Here is a 16,909-nt window from a genome sequence, read left to right as displayed (position 1 = left end):
GTTCTAGGAGTTAGTTATATGTATTTTTAATTTACTCATACATGGAAACATAGCATTTTATAAATAATGGTATCAGACATCTGTAAAATAGCCTTCATTAGACATTTTGGGGTGTTTTATTGTGAAATACCGGAAACTGCACTTGTTTAGATACAACCGAGTGATGTAACTTCACACTCAGCAAGGTTGACCTTTGACACTAGTCCTCCCTTGACATCTATGATCGCTGATACTATTTCTCAGGAACACAACCACGTGTCAGAACCGGGTTCGGATTTTAAATGACGCGGATATAAATATATATATATATTATATATTATTTCGTTTTTATTCCTCTCAGTCGAAAGACTGGTGTTCGGTCATGTTGACGTTAGCTTGTAGCAGCTAGCTAGCTGCCTGTGCGTCACTCGCGAGCATGGGTTCCGAAGACGGTTCGACCCGCAAACCTGCCGTGTCTCTGCCTGGACATGTCCGGCAGATGTTCGCCCACGTGAAGGTCGAGAACCTGGTGGCAGGACTGAGTGGAGGGGTCGTGTCCACGCTGGTGCTGCACCCGCTCGACCTGGTGAAAATCCGGTTTGCAGGTAAACACTGAGTCTGGACCTTCTTTACAAGAGACATAATACATTGTTTGTTTATTATCGTTAAACGTTTGTTTATTCATGGAAAATGAAGCGAATAGGTGTCATATTACTATTGTGTTGCGTCATATTAGTCCTGGACCATAAATAACTCATTAGACTTTAAAGCAGAAATCCACAAGTATTCCCTTAGAAAAAAAGTATATTGTGTGAATACTTGTATTATACTAATATTGTATTCAGTATACTTGAAGTTTACTTTTTTACATGCTTTATCTTAAATAGTTATATCCTAGTATAATATAATCATACTTCTTTTATACTAAAAAGTGTAAGTAATATATATGAAGTTTACTTTTGACATCCGACTATATTCAGGTGTACTATGAGTGTACTTGTTTTATACTAAAATTGAAGTAGTATAGTTAAAGTTTACTTTTGACATCAGACTATATTCAGGTGTACTATGAGTGTACTTGTTTTATACTAAAATTGAAGTAGTATAGTTAAAGTTTACTTTTGACATCAGACTATATTCAGGTGTACTATGAGTGTACTTGTTTTATACTAAAATTGAAGTAGTATAGTTAAAATTTAACTTTGACATCCGACTATATTCAGGTGTACTATGAGTGTACTTGTTTTATACTAAAATTGAAGTAGTATAGTTAAAGTTTAACTTTGACATCCGACTATATTCAGGTGTACTATAAGTATACTTGTTTTATACTAAAATTGAAGTAGTATAGTTAAAATTTACTTTTGACCTCATTTAGCAAAAATAAGTATATTCAATTGTAATACGAGTATAATTATTTTGTACTTAAATGGAATTAATATACTCGACCTTAACGTTTAACATCCCTTAGATTTTTTTTTTAATATTATTTTGTACTATGAGTATATGTATATTATGGTGTACTGTGAGTATACAGTGTATATATATATATATATATATATATATATATGAGTATATATTTTTTTAGAGTAAAATTTAAGTTGGTATACTAGGAGTGATCAAAACTATACATAGATGAGTACTTTATAATATCTACTTCAGTTACAGTATACAACTTTTGGGGGGCTACTATTGTGGTGATCCTGTGCAAAGGATTATGGGAGTGGGAAGCTGGTGGTAGATGACAGACATTTGGTGATTTTGTTAGATATTCACATTTAAACTAAACTATAGAATCTAGAGTGTATACCTAGTACACTGGTAGTAAATAGACAAGTTTACCTCAAAGTGTATTTCTATAAACTTGAAATTTTCTATTTAGTCTGAAAAAGTATTAAATGAATATTACTGTTTAATTCACTACAAGTGCATGTTCTTTTGTATACTTACTAAACGTGTACTTACACCTGAGTATACTCGATAAAATGAACTTCAAGTGTACAACTTTCTGCGAAGGGTTTGTTGAAAGATGAAACTACCACACTATCACTGATCTGATCCAGCCTTACACCCCAGCTCGGGCTCTGAGGTCTGTGGATCAGAATCTACTTATGGTTCCTGAACACGGCTCAGGACCAGAGGAGAGAAATCCTTCCAGGCTGTTGCTCCTAAGCTTTGGAACGATCTTCCTCTCTTTCTGTGTTTGATGATCTACTGACTCCTTCAAGAAACATCTTAAGACGTTTTTATTTGTTCAGGCTTTTCCTTGATTCTCTGGAACTCCTGTTGTGTTATCAGTTTTATCTTGATCTTTAAAATATATACTTTATTGAGTATTGTTTTGATTGTTTAAGCGCTTTGTGACCCTGGTCTGGAAAAGCGCTATATAAATAAATATTACTTACTTACTTACTTACTTACAACATGTTCATTTCATCCGACCAATTGTTCAATTGACAGATTTTAAATTCATTGCAATGTATTTCGTAATGTAGTATAAAGTAATGTTTTCCTCGCAGTCAGCGATGGGTTGGAGTTGAGACCGAAGTACAGCGGCATGATTCACTGTATGAAGAGTGTTTGGAAGCAAGAGGGTCTCCGGGGACTCTACCAGGGAGTGACGCCCAACGTGTGGGGGGCCGGAGCCTCCTGGGGTCTTTACTTCTTCTTGTGAGTACCTGAAGGAAGAAATATCGCTTAATCTATTTTATAACATTTGTAACTTTTCTCTCCGCAGCTACAATGCGATCAAATCGTACGTGAAGGAAGGACGACAGAGTGAACTGAGCGCCGCGGAGCACCTGGTGTCGGCTGCAGAGGCAGGTGTGTGTCGTACACTCTCTTGTTATCAGCCGGTCCGGTCTGCTCCGAGCTGGTCGAGGCTGACTTAGTGTTGCTGGTAAACATGGCTCCGCTCTCAAGGTCACACGTTGGAGATTTTTTACTACTGCCTGGTACAAACGTTAGAAAACGGTTAGTAATAAATGAATGAAAGTAAAGATGAACAAAGGAATAAGTCAGTATTAGGGAGGGCGTGTGAGGAAAAAAAAAACAACGCAGGAAGAATATGGCATTTCAAAAGTTGAACAAGATGAATAAAATGATTTAATTAAAATGGGTATAATTGTTGTTTTTTTCTTTAACTAATGGCAACTAAGTGAACTTTGTCTTTACATTTTTACAAGTAGAAGAACTCACATTTATCCGATCCTTAAAACCCTTCACTGGCTTCCAGTTTCTTTCAGGATCAACTTTAAAATTCTGGTTCTTACTTTCAGATCTATTCATGGTCAGACTCCTCCTTACATCACTGATCTGATCCAGACTTACACCCCAGCTCGGGCTCTGAGGTCTGTGGATCAGAATCTACTTATGGTTCCTGAACACGGTTCAGGACCAGAGGAGAGAAATCCTTCCAGACTGTTGCTCCTAAGCTTTGGAACAATCTTCCTCTCTCTTTGCGCTTGATGATCTACTGACTCCTTTAAGAAACATCTTAAGACGTTTTTATTTGTTCAGGCTTTTCCTTGATTTTCTGGAATTCCTGTTTTGTTCTCAGTATTATCTTGATCTTTAAAGTATATCCTTTTTTGAGTATTTTTTTGATTGTTAAAGCACTTTGTGACCCTGGTCTGGAAAAGCGCTATATAAATAAATATTACTTACTTACTTACTTACATTTTTGCTAAAACTATATGTCATTACTCAACACAACATTTGATAGAATCAACATATTACACTTCTCTGCAGCCAGTGAAGAGTTTTAAGGATCGGAGAAATGTGAGTTCTTCTACTAGAGCGGCTCAGAATTCTCGTTGTAGAGTTTTTTTTATTAACTGCTACAATAGTCTAAATAAAAGACACAAACGCATGGATTATAACCTCCAGATTGTGTTGTGACATAATTTTCCTAAATTTAGAGATTTTTCTCAGTTGAAGGAAAAAGTTTGGTCAGTGTCTGTTGGTTAGGTTAGGTAGAACTTTATTATTATTATTTACTTATCTAGTACAACAATATCAAAAGACATCACACCGGGAATAGACAACATAATAAATAATTTCAAGAGTGAAATAATGTAATTTAAACTGGTAACGCTGATGGAATATATACATCTGTTTTGCCAACATTTTTATATTGGACTAAAAAATATTTTCAAAATGATTTTTCTTTTTTTACAAATATATTTTGATATTCTACTAACAATAAATAAAAAACAAATGTTCTAAATGAAACATATTTGAATCCTTAGCTTTTTTAATTTAATTTCAAAACCTTGGTATAATATATAAACGCTTTTCATTTAAAAAAAATAAAATTACAATTTAACACAATTACTTTGTAAAAATCAAACTCAACCTTTAATTTTTTTTAAATAATTATTTTTTTAAAGTAATTCCTTGCAACTACAACATTAAAAAAAATGATTTAAATGTTCAATTCAACCATTGAATATATTCATATATTCCATATATTCACATGTACTATATACGTGTCTCTGATAAACTCTTTCTAAATTCAATGTTAAAACTTCAAACATATTTCGTTAAATGTCAATCAGGGATTTTGGATTTTCCCGTCAAGTTTTTTTCTATTGAAAATAATTCTCTCCTTCAGGTATTATCACGCTCACCATAACCAACCCGATCTGGGTCACCAAAACACGGCTGGTCCTGCAGTACGGCTCCGACCCAAACACAAAGCCATACAAGGGGATGCTGGACGCCCTGGTGAAGATCTACCGCCACGAGGGAGTACCTGGACTCTACAAGGTGTGGTGGATGTGGACAGTATCCGTTGTCACCACTAGGGGGCATCACAACGCCGTTGATGAAATGGATGGAAAAACCGCTTTATATTCTATTATATGATTTAAATGATTGTTGATTATTCTGTCATGAAGTAACGATATGAAGACTTATTTCTGACATTGACTGAAAGGGGTTTGATTGACGTGTTGTTAACACAAATGTTTCTGCTGCAGGGATATGTTCCCGGTCTGTTAGGGACCTCCCATGGTGCACTGCAGTTCATGGCCTACGAAGAACTGAAGAGGGACTACAGCAGATACAAGAAGGTTCCTCCGGATGCGAAGCTGGTGAGAAACTACAAAACTGAACATGTTGTATCACTTTCTTGTTCTTTTTCTTCTCCTTTATCTCTCGTTTTTTTTGGGGGTTTTTTTCATGTGAAAAAAGAACGCCCTGGAATACATCGCGATGGCGGCTCTCTCCAAAATCTTCGCCGTCGCCACCACGTACCCGTATCAAGTGGTCCGGGCCCGACTTCAAGACCAGCATAACAGATACAACGGTTTGGTCGACGTCATGAGACGGACGTGGAGGTATGACTCTTGAAGATTCCTCGTGATTATCTTATCATTGGAATGGTGGTTTTCTGAAATGAAAAGAAAATCAATTATGATGTACTGTGACCATCTGAAATATTTATTGATATATTATTTGAGACTCATTTATTTCATCTTTGTTAAGTATTAAATATCAAGGTCAAACATGACATGTTAGGTATGTAAAGTGGGAATATTGCCTTAAAAAAATATGGTTGGACACTCATCTAAAAAATGGAGCACGTTCAAAAACATTCAGGTATATGAATCTGTACGTACACACAAATAAAAGTAAGTAAGTAATATTTTATTGATATAGCGCTTTTCGAGACCAGGGTCACAATCAAAACAATACTCAAAAAAGTACATACTTTAAAGATCAAGATAATACTGAGAACAACACAGGAGAAATTCAAGGAAAAGCCTCATACAAGTACCTTATATACCTAAATTATTATTATTAGTAGTAGTAGTAGTAGTAGCCTTATAAAAGTACGTATATACAAGGAAATTGCTATGATCGCATGAGGGAAGCTTTAGCTGCTTTCATTCTGCAGCTTCAATTTGATGAAACGTGATGTTGTTTCACAAGAACGTCTGTGACTCTCGTAGAGAAAGACTTCGTCAGACGCTGATCATTTTCATTATTAAAAAAGCTCTTAATCCCTTTACATTTTTTCTCAAAAGCGTAAAATAGCGGATTCAAATATTCAGTATAAAACAATCAACGCGGTCTTAATAAATAAAAATCATCAGTTTGGTGAATCGGAACAATATTTATACGTTTGTGAATAATTTAATATCCACTTGTGTAACTACAACACAAAATCAAAATAAGTCACAGAGCCCTCAAGTGTAAAGCGGCATGTTGGCCTTTAGGTGGCGCTTGCAGCCCTGTATTTTGAATGACAAACGCCAACTTTAACGTATGAAATGTGGCATTTTTTATTCATTCATTTTTTTCTTATAGATTGTTTGAACTGAATCATCTGGCTCAACATTTTGTGTAAAAAGAGTTAAAAATCTAAACGCGTGTCTCTCCACAGGAACGAAGGTCTGATAGGTTTCTACAAAGGCATCGTCCCAAACCTCATCCGCGTCACTCCCGCCTGCTGCATCACTTTTGTAGTCTACGAAAATGTTTCCCGCTTCCTCCTGGGTCAAAGTTGACGTGAACCGTCTTGAAACTTCAAAAAAAAACATGATATGAAGAAATGTTTTTTATTTTAAATGTTTGACTCTGTTTAGTATTTCAACGTAATGTTTACATTTTATTTTGCGTTTCCAGCGGCGGAAACGCTGGCGTGAATGTGAGAGACTGAAACTGTGTTTATTGTGCGTTTAAACACCTCCTTCGAATGTTTATATGCTGGCAACACGAGTGTAATGTTTGTTTTCTTTTGATAATAAACATTTTCAATCGTCTTTTCCATGATTTTTTTTTTTTTAGACGTAGAGACTCATTCAGCCCAGTTTAAAACTGTCCTCGTGCAGACAATCATATGATGACCTAGAAGCACATGATCCAGTATCTCAGTACTTCCTCGTTTTGTTGTATTTGGGGATTTATTTGTTGGTATCCGTGAAGTGACCTTGAGTTTTCTTAAAGGATCATATAGTAAAATGTGTTTTTATTATAGGAAGGTATTTTTTTCTATAGTTTATATATTATAAACAATTCATGACACTTTTTTTTCTGTTGTTTTTTATTTCAAAAGTCTGACACTTCATTAAAAACAAGAATACAGTACTTTTTCTTTCATTCCTCTTCCTGTTATTGATCGATTTGAAACACCAAAACAGTGTGACGCATCATTTAGGAAGTTCCTCGACGATGACCCTGGAGACGGAGTTCCAGCCCGTGGAAGCGTCCCCCCTGGGGTAGTCGGCGCAGGTCCCGACCCAAACCGCCACGTCCACCAGGCCGGCCTTGACCCCGTCGCACAAGCCCTCCACTGACAAGACACACAAGAAGGGACACATGCTGTCGGCAGGAAAACACCCAGAGCAGCTGCAAACATTTAACGGTTCCCTGGCAAAGCCTGCAGATCTAAACTGAAGGAGCGGAAAATTGCTGACTAGGCACTCGATCACCACATCAGTTGGAGAAGCTGTGAGACGTGAATTTATTCGTACAGATGCAAACCAACGCCCTGAGAACTTTGAGTGAATGAAACTGTATTTTATGAATCACTGTTTATTCTGTTGTGCAATGTGAGTCATAGCAAATATTAAAGAAGCAGATCTGGGGCCACAGTTTGCCGGTAAAAGTGACCCCTTGTCAGGAAAAACCATTGAAAGTTAAAATAAATATACATTTTTACTATACATTATACTAAAACTTTTACATAAAACGTTTTATTTTTTATTCTTCAACTCTTGAGTATAAGTTGTTATTGTCCTTTTCATGAGTAATGTAAAAAGTATTTGCTGAAAAAGTGATTATATTTCAGATTCAGATTTAAAATTTTTTTATATTGAAATGTTTGTTTTTTTAAAGCATTTGTTACATATTTTGAATAATGAAATGTAATCATTTATATATTGATATTTTTTAATTTATTTATCGCCTTCAATCATTTCTATACTTAAAAGCTTGAATCTACTTTTTTTTAATATGATTTAATCAAAATATTTGAATATATTCTAAATGAATTAATCAGTCATTATTATGTATATTATGTATTGATATTATTTAACAAATAGAGTTATAGTTAAAGTATTCCAGTTCTAAATTAAATATATTTTTAAAAATCTATTCCCTTTAAATTCAATATAAAAATATTTCTATAATATAAGATCAATCAGGCGACACAACAAACGATCACATTACGACTTAGAAGAAAACGATCGAAGAAGCTCTTAACTCTTTTAGTATTATACCAACATTTTTATATCACGTTTTAAAGGCTAGGAATGTTAAATTATTATTATTATTTTTTAATTATTAAACTAACACTAAGTGTAAACAAAATCCTGTGGATAATATTCAGTTTTTGTTTTATTAATAAAAATAAATTCAATATTTAAATATACAAATGATTGAATTTAATTATAAAAATAATTCAATGCTCAAAAACAACATTTAAATTAAGAAAAATAAATTAAAGTTTCAACATTTTAAAAGATGAATTCAACTGTTTAACTTTTAACTTGTTATTTGTCCACTCAAGAAATAAAAAGGTCCATCCGTGTCCCTTAAAGGTTCCTTCTGTAAGACTCACCTGACGAAGTCCTGTGGATGTTGATGGTGGAGTTGAGTTCTGGGCTGCCCTGGTCCAGGTAGATGATGGACTCTATGGGCAGGGGTCCGGTACACTCGGCGCCGTTGAAGGTGAAGTACCACCTCTGGCAACAGGCGCTCTTGCACTTGAGCCGGAGCGAGCCGCTGAACAGAACCCTGAGAGAACTGTCCGTCCTCAGTTTGGTGAAGGTGCAGTCCTGAAACCCACCACCAGAGTTTGGTCAACATCTGGAGAAATCATCTTTGAATCTGCGGCTTTTAATAAGACAATAAAATGAACCCTCTACGCTATTTATAGTTCTATGAGCTCTGGGGCCCCTGAAGGGACATCAAAGAGGAAAATAATGATCTCAAGAAGTCATTAAAAAAATTTCAGCAAAACCTGTTCTCAAGATCTTTTTATTATTGGCCGCTTAGAGCCTCCGTAGTATCGTACGAAATTCAACTTAACGATGCAGGACGACTTCTTGCGCTTCTCAAAATCTTAATTAACTTCTCAAGATCTTTACTAACTCCTCAAAATATTGACTAACTTCTGAAGATCTTTACTAACTTCTCAAAATCTTAACTAACTTCTCAAGATCTTTACTAACTTCTCAAAATCTTAACTAACTTCTCAAGATCTTTACTAACTTTTCAAGATCCTTACTAACTTCTCAATATCTTAACTAACTTCTCAAGATCTTTACTAACTTCTCAAGATCGTTACTAACTTCTCAAGATCTTTACTAACTACTCAAAATATTGACTAACTTCTGAAGATCTTTACTAACTTCTCAAAATCTTTACTAACTTCTCAAAATCTTAACTAACTTCTCAAGATCTTTACTAACTTCTCAAGATCGTTACTAACTTCTCAAGATCTTTACTAACTACTCAAAATATTGACTAACTTCTGAAGGTCTTTACTAACTTCTCAAAATCTTAACTAACTTCTCAAGATCTTTACTAACTTCTCAAAATCTTAACTAACTTCTCAAGATCTTTACTAACTTTTCAAGATCCTTACTAACTTCTCAATATCTTAACTAACCTCTCAAGATCTTTACTAATCTCTAAAGATCTTTACTAACTTCTCAAGATTTTAACTAACTTCTTAAGATCTTTACTAACTTCTCAAGATCTTTACTAACTTCTCAAAATCTGTTTTAACTTCTCAAGATCTTTACTAACTTCTTAAGATCTCTATTTACTTCTCAAGATCTTTATTAACTTCTTAAAAACCTAAACGACTTCTCAAGTTCTTTACCAACTTCTTAAGATCTTTACTTACTTCTCAAAATCTTAACTAACTTCTCAAGATCTTTACTAACTTCTCAAGATCTTGACTAACTTCTCAAAATCTCTACTAACTTCTCAAAATCTTTTTTAACTTCTCAAGATCTTTACTAACTTCTTAAGATCTTTACTGACTTCTCAAAATCTTTACTAACTCCTTAAGATCTTAACTAACTTCTCAAAATCTTAATTAACTTCTCAAGATCTTTACTAACTCCTCAAGATCTTAACTAACTTCTCAAGATCTTAACTAACTTCTCAAGATCTTTACTAACTTCTCAAAATCTTAATTAACTTCTCAAGATCTTAACTAACTTCTCAAGATCTTTAATAACTTCTCAATATCTTTACTAACTTCTCAAGATCTTAACTTCAAGATCTTTACTAACTTCTCAAGATCTTAACTTCAAGATCTTAACTAACTTCTCAAGATCTTTACTAACTTCTCAAGATCTTTACTAACTTCTCAAGATCTTTACTAACTTCTCAAAATATTTACTAACTTCTCAAGATCTTTACTAACTTCTCAAGATCTTTACTAACTTCTCAAAATCTTAACTACCTTCTCAAGATCGTTACTAACTTCTCAAGATCTTTACTAACTACTCAAAATATTTACTAACTTCTCAAGATCTTTACTAACTTCTCAAGATCGTTACTAACTTCTCAAGATCTTTACTAACTACTCAAAATATTGACTAACTTCTGAAGATCTTTACTAACTTCTCAAAATCTTAACTAACTTCTCAAGATCTTTACTAACTTCTCAAAATCTTAACTAACTTCTCAAGATCTTTACTAACTTTTCAAGATCCTTACTAACTTCTCAATATCTTAACTAACCTCTCAAGATCTTTACTAATCTCTAAAGATCTTTACTAACTTCTCAAGATTTTAACTAACTTCTTAAGATCTTTACTAACTTCTCAAGATCTTTACTAACTTCTCAAAATCTGTTTTAACTTCTCAAGATCTTTACTAACTTCTTAAGATCTCTATTTACTTCTCAAGATCTTTATTAACTTCTTAAAAACCTAAACGACTTCTCAAGATCTTTACTAACTTCTCAAGATCTTTACTAACTTCTCAAAATCTTTACTAACTTCTCAAGATCTTTACTAACTTCTCAAGATCTTTACTAACTTCTCAAAATCTTAACTACCTTCTCAAGATCGTTACTAACTTCTCAAGATCTTTACTAACTACTCAAAATATTTACTAACTTCTCAAGATCTTTACTAACTTCTCAAGATCGTTACTAACTTCTCAAGATCTTTACTAACTACTCAACATTTTGACTAACTTCTGAAGATCTTTACTAACTACTCAAAATAATGACTAACTTCTGAAGATCTTTACTAACTTCTCAAAATCTTAACTAACTTCTCAAGATCTTTACTAACTTCTCAAAATCTTAACTAACTTCTCAAGATCTTTACTAACTTTTCAAGATCCTTACTAACTTCTCAATATCTTAACTAACCTCTCAAGATCTTTACTAATCTCTAAAGATCTTTACTAACTTCTCAAGATCTTTACTAACTACTCAAGATCGTTACTAACTTCTCAAGATCTTTACTAACTACTCAAAATATTTACTAACTTCTCAAGATCTTTACTAACTTCTCAAGATCGTTACTAACATTACTAACAAGATCGTTCAGACTTCTGCTACAACTCAGAGCTGAGTCTCGTCCAGAAGTATGCTGACGACACTGCCATTGTTGGATGCATCAGGGACAACAGCGAAGACGAGTACAGGAGTCTGATACGTGACTTTGTGGACTGGAGTGAGAGGAACCACTTGCAGCTGAACACCTCAAAAACCAAGGAGCTGGTCTTGGATTTCGGGAGGTCCAGGACAAAGCCACGTCCAGTGTCCATCAGAGGCGACGAGGTGGAGATAGTGGACAACTATAAGTACCTCGGTGTGTGGATGGACAGTAAACTGGACTGGTCCTGCAACACAGACCATGTGTATAAGAAGGTTCAGAGTAGACTGTACTTTCTGAGGAGGCTTCGATCATTTAACATCTGCAAGAAGCTCCTCTGCATGTTCTACCAGTCTGTGGTGGCCAGTGTCCTGTTCTATGCTGTGGTGTGTTGGGGTGGAAATGTGTCCAAGAGGAGTGTCAACAGGTTGGACAGGTTGATCAGGAGGGCTGGTTCTGTGGTTGGAATGAAGCTGGACTCACTGGTGACAGTTGCTGAGAGGATATCATTGAACAAACTACTGTCCATCATGGATGATGACAGTCATCCTCTGAACACTGTCATCAGTGAGCAGAGAAGCAGAATGAGTGCACGAATGCTCCTACCCAGGTGCAAAACAAATAGACTCAGGGACTCATTCATCCCTCGGTCTATTAAATTGTACAATTCTGAGTTCGGGGGCAGGAGTGGAGTGAGAGTATCTGGATGTTCTGTTCCATGTTAGTCTTTGTATCTTTGTCTTTGTTGTTTTTCTTTCCTTGACCTATGTTCTTTGTCTTTGTCTTTAGACTTAGATTGTGTCATCTTGTTCTTCCTCTTTATGTTCTTCTTATTTTATTTTTTATGTATTATTTTTTATTGTTATGAAAAATTGCTGGCTATTGTAAAAAAACAATTTCCCAAAGGAGACCTCCTGAGGGATCAATAAAGTTTTACCTTACCTTACCTTACCTTACCTTAACTTCTCAAGATCTTTACTAACTACTCAAAATTTTGACTAACTTCTGAAGATCTTTACTAACTACTCAAAATATTGACTAACTTCTGAAGATCTTTACTAACTTCTCAAGATCTTTACTAACTTCTCAAGATCTTTACTAACTTTTCAAGATCCTTACTAACTTCTCAATATCTTAACTAACCTCTCAAGATCTTTACTAATCTCTAAAGATCTTTACTAACTTCTCAAGATTTTAACTAACTTCTTAAGATCTTTACTAACTTCTCAAGATCTTTACTAACTTCTCAAAATCTGTTTTAACTTCTCAAGATCTTTACTAACTTCTTAAGATCTCTATTTACTTCTCAAGATCTTTATTAACTTCTTAAAAACCTAAACGACTTCTCAAGTTCTTTACCAACTTCTTAAGATATTTACTTACTTCTCAAAATCTTAACTAACTTCTCAAGATCTTTACTAACTTCTCAAGATCTTGACTGACTTCTCAAAATCTCTACTAACTTCTCAAAATCTTTTTTAACTTCTCAAGATCTTTACTAACTTCTTAAAAACCTAACCGACTTCTCAAGATCTTTACCAACTTCTTAAGATCTTTACTGACTTCTCAAAATCTCTACTAACTTCTCAAAATCTTTTTTTTAACTTCTCAAAATCTTTACAAACTGCTCAAAATCTTAACTAACTTCTCAAGATCTTTACTAACTTCTCAAGATCTTTACCAACTTCTTAAGATCTTTACTAACTTCTCAAAATCTTAACTAACTTCTCAAGATCTTTACTAACTTCTCAAAATCTCTACTAACTTCTCAAAATCTCTACTAACTTCTCAAAATCTCTACTAACTTCTCAAAATCTTTTTTTTAACTTCTCAAAATCTTTACAAACTGCTCAAAATCTTAACTAACTTCTCAAGATCTTTACTAACTTCTCAAAATCTTAACTAACTTCTCAAGATCTTTACTAACTTCTCAAAAGGCCACAAGTTTGACATTTCCCCCCTAAACCGAGTCACTCACTGCTACTTTCCCGAGGTCGATGCCGTAGTTCAGAGAGTTCCAGGCACACTGCTTGTAGTTTGGTTTCCAGGGCTCCTCGAAGATCTCACTGATGCACTCGCCCTTCTCTCCTTTGAGCCCATCACGACCCGGAATACCAGGTGTACCCGGGATGCCGTTGGCTCCGGGGTTCCCGTCCCGGCCCTGGCCTCCCGCCGGCCCCTGCAAGCAGCTGCCATACTGCGAAAGGGAAACAAGGGAGGAGGTCACAACGACAACAGTAGATAAGCTTCGCTGCAAACATGAGGGGGTCAGAGGTCAAATACACAATATGACAGAGATGATGAGAGAGTTTAGAGCTCGACGTGATCCAGATACTGTCTGGACTCACGTCTGTGTTCAAGTGTGATTCATTGACCTGTCGCCTCTATTTTCCAACATGAGACTTTCAGTCGAGATGAGTCAGAGTCATACGGACCAATCAAGACTTTTCCAGACCCTTCGTATTTCTTTCTAGTCCCGAACACACTTACACAACATTATCAAACTTTTAAAATCATGTCATTATTAGAAGTAAATAGTAAGTAGTGTAACAGTAAATGTGTTTTTTTCCTTTTTAACTTCATACATATGTTGACATTGAGTTTCCAGAAAGATTCCATAAAATATAATGTATTATTATTTCATTTTTTTTAATCATATTTGTATTAATTCACTGTTGAAACATCCTTTTAGGTAGGTTAATGTAAGACCTGGAAATCTGCAGCTCAGAGACCACATGTGGCCCTTTGCATTTTCCCTATTGGCCCCCGTTTAAACATGAGTTGTATTTTGGATGGTTCTTCATATTTTTTTTACTTGTGTATTATTAAAAACTATGAAAAACTGATGTTTATTTGTTTTATTCTCTACACCGTTCATATTATTATTATTTTTTATATATATACAGTATATATAGATATAGATATAAATTCATATAAAAAACAATATTTAAATCAAATAAGTTGCTTCAAAGTAAATAAATGTTTCAATAAAACAACATTTCCTTCAATCAAAATATAGTTTTAGATTTTGTACACTTAAAGAAATGTCAACAGAATTTCTTTTTTTTTTCGTGTGTTCCGGTCATATTACTGATAATTTTTGTCAGTATATTTAGGATCCTAAAAAAATCTCCTTTAATCAAAAAATATATTTTCAATATTTTCTTTTTCGTATTGAAGTGAAAACTTTTTTAAATCCGCTTTTTTTCCCTTGAAGTGTTAAATGTTTTGAGGTAATTTTAACTGAATGAATTATAAAAATTGACAACCATACTAAAGGCGTCAGATTTAGTTTAAATGTAAAAAAAAAAAAAAAGTAAAACCAAAAACCTAGCTCAAGCAAACTAGCGCTAGCGATCATGGGCTCAATAGCTAAAAAGAGCTGAGAGCTAATAAGCTAATAGCTAAAAAGAGCTAAGCACTAATAATTCAATGGCTAATAAGAGCTGAGAGCTAATAAGCTAATAGCTAAAAAAGAGCTAAGAGCTAACAAGCTAATAGCTGAGAGCTAATAAGCTAATAGCTAAAAAGGGCTAAGCAATAATAAGCAAATGGATAATAAGAGCTGAGAGCTAATAAGCTAATAGCTAAAAAGAGCTAAGAGCTAACAAGCTAATAGCTAATAAGCTAATAGCTAAAAAGGGCTAAGCAATAATAAGCAAATGGATAATAAGAGCTGAGAGCTAATAAGCTAATAGCTAAAAAGAGCTAAGAGCTAATAAGAGCTGAGCGCTAATAAGCTAATAGCTAAAAAGAGCTAAGCACTAATAAGCTAATGGCTAAAAAGAGCTATAGCTCAAACTCTTTGTTTTTAAATTCATATTTCTGGATGAAACTCAAGCACACTGGAAACCATTTGAGTCGTTCTTTGTTCATCATTAAAAAAAAACTTCTTTTTTTTAAAAATCTGTTATTTGTTATCTCAGACCAGAGCAAACAAAAACATTTTTCTTTTTTTTTTGCAAACCTCCTCCTCGATTTCCTTTCATTGCTCCTTTATTTTAATGTCAACAAGTTAAACAAACGATGTGGTCGGCGTTGGCGGCAGAGTAAAGTCATTGCCTCATCTTGGGTTTAAATATAGTTTTTAAAAAAAAAAAAAAGTACTTTATGGTTATAACAGGTTTCAAATATGTCTGCTGACGTATCGTCGTCATGCTCCAGACGGTGATAATGAGAAACGTCGTGGGCGAAAAGCTTCTGCTGAACAGATGGTCTGGAGTCTGTTATAACCATCAAGCAATGGTCGCTTTTCTTGGATCCTCTGACATCATCTTTTTTTTCAGGAATAATAAAAAAATTAAAAAAAACCCGGGAAGTCTTGGATCAAATCCGTCGGATAAGAGGTATGTACGCGTGTTTTTGCTAAAGGCTGGAAAAATCTGAAGCGAGGAGTGAAGTGGAGGTGTTTTATTAAAGGCGGTGAAAAGAAGCAGTGTCCGGTCAGACACAGATGACCTTCATATTAGAGTCTGGAGGCGCGTGGACACAAGTCCGTTACTGTAACCCCAGCATAAAGGCTTCTTTTGCCCCCCTTTTTTTTTTTTTTTTTTTAAATCATGCAAACATAAACCAAGTCATTCATGGACATCAGTGACATTTTTTAGATACAAAAATGGATTCCAGTCCAGAAAACATTCGTTTTTATCCCAAGTGATGTTGAAGATCCTGAGCTGAACTTTGGAGGATCATGAAGCAACAATGAGCTGCTGAAAAAAAGAAAAAAAAAGTGTGCAAATTTCGTGGGCAGCCCCCCCACGGAGGGAGGTCGACCGGGTCGCCGGCAACAAATAAACACCAGTTTCATTTCCCAAAAGAATTGCAGGACAGAACACTTTGGTACATTTTCTCAAATCATGCTGCTTGTATGAAGACGTCAGGGATTTAGAAAACGTGGATAAAGAAAGACCTCAAACTTCCTACCAGGAATTTCCCCGACTACTTCTGGAGAGAAGCCAAGGGTGGAATAATTGGGAAGTTAAAAAAGAAAAGAAAAACTGCCGAGGTCGACCAAAAAAATCAACACAATGGGGACCAGACAAGAGTTCACACGTTGACTTTAAGTCTATTTATAGAGAGGAAAAGATGGATAACTCAACACATTTACTCGTTTTGAAACCATTTTGTGGATTAAAATTTTTTCTTACTATTAAAAAAACTTCACAATTTCCCTCCCGTCTTACCTTTTCGGCGTCAGGATCCTTTCGGTATCCTCTACTTCTCACCTTTTCCTCGGCACCGAGACACGAAGCCAGGCAGACGAGCAGCAGGAGGCAGTCGAGGAGAGGAGACATCCTTCACTGGACTAATGACTGGAGGTCCACTCCCTGGTTCTCTCGCTCTCGGAGGAG

The 16,909-nt window shown here is 34.9% G+C and overlaps 2 protein-coding genes across 2 annotated transcripts; one reads left to right on the top strand and one right to left on the bottom strand.

Moving 5' to 3' along the window:
* Positions 1–206: 206 nt before the first annotated feature.
* Positions 207–6,750, top strand: LOC148067252 (solute carrier family 25 member 32-like). The gene is made up of 7 exons (XM_087805371.1): positions 207–584; positions 2,499–2,649; positions 2,717–2,802; positions 4,595–4,749; positions 4,962–5,075; positions 5,176–5,321; positions 6,371–6,750. The coding sequence occupies exons 1-7, from the start codon at positions 416–418 to the stop codon at positions 6,492–6,494; spliced, it is 945 nt and encodes a 314-aa protein (XP_087661497.1). The 5' UTR covers positions 207–415; the 3' UTR covers positions 6,495–6,750.
* A 197-nt stretch (positions 6,751–6,947) lies between these two features.
* On the bottom strand, positions 6,948–16,881 carry LOC148067251 (collagen triple helix repeat-containing protein 1-like). The gene is made up of 4 exons (XM_087805373.1): positions 16,742–16,881; positions 13,537–13,755; positions 8,549–8,765; positions 6,948–7,279 (listed from the first exon to the last, which is right to left on the bottom strand). The coding sequence occupies exons 1-4, from the start codon at positions 16,850–16,852 to the stop codon at positions 7,137–7,139; spliced, it is 690 nt and encodes a 229-aa protein (XP_087661499.1). The 5' UTR covers positions 16,853–16,881; the 3' UTR covers positions 6,948–7,136.
* Positions 16,882–16,909: the final 28 nt, after the last annotated feature.

This window comes from Callionymus lyra, chromosome 13, assembly GCF_982586985.1.
Source record: "Callionymus lyra chromosome 13, fCalLyr1.hap1.1, whole genome shotgun sequence".
Classification (NCBI taxonomy): domain Eukaryota; kingdom Metazoa; phylum Chordata; class Actinopteri; order Syngnathiformes; family Callionymidae; genus Callionymus; species Callionymus lyra.
Note: the sequence above shows the minus strand (reverse complement) of the source record. Positions and strands in the feature narration are given on the sequence as shown.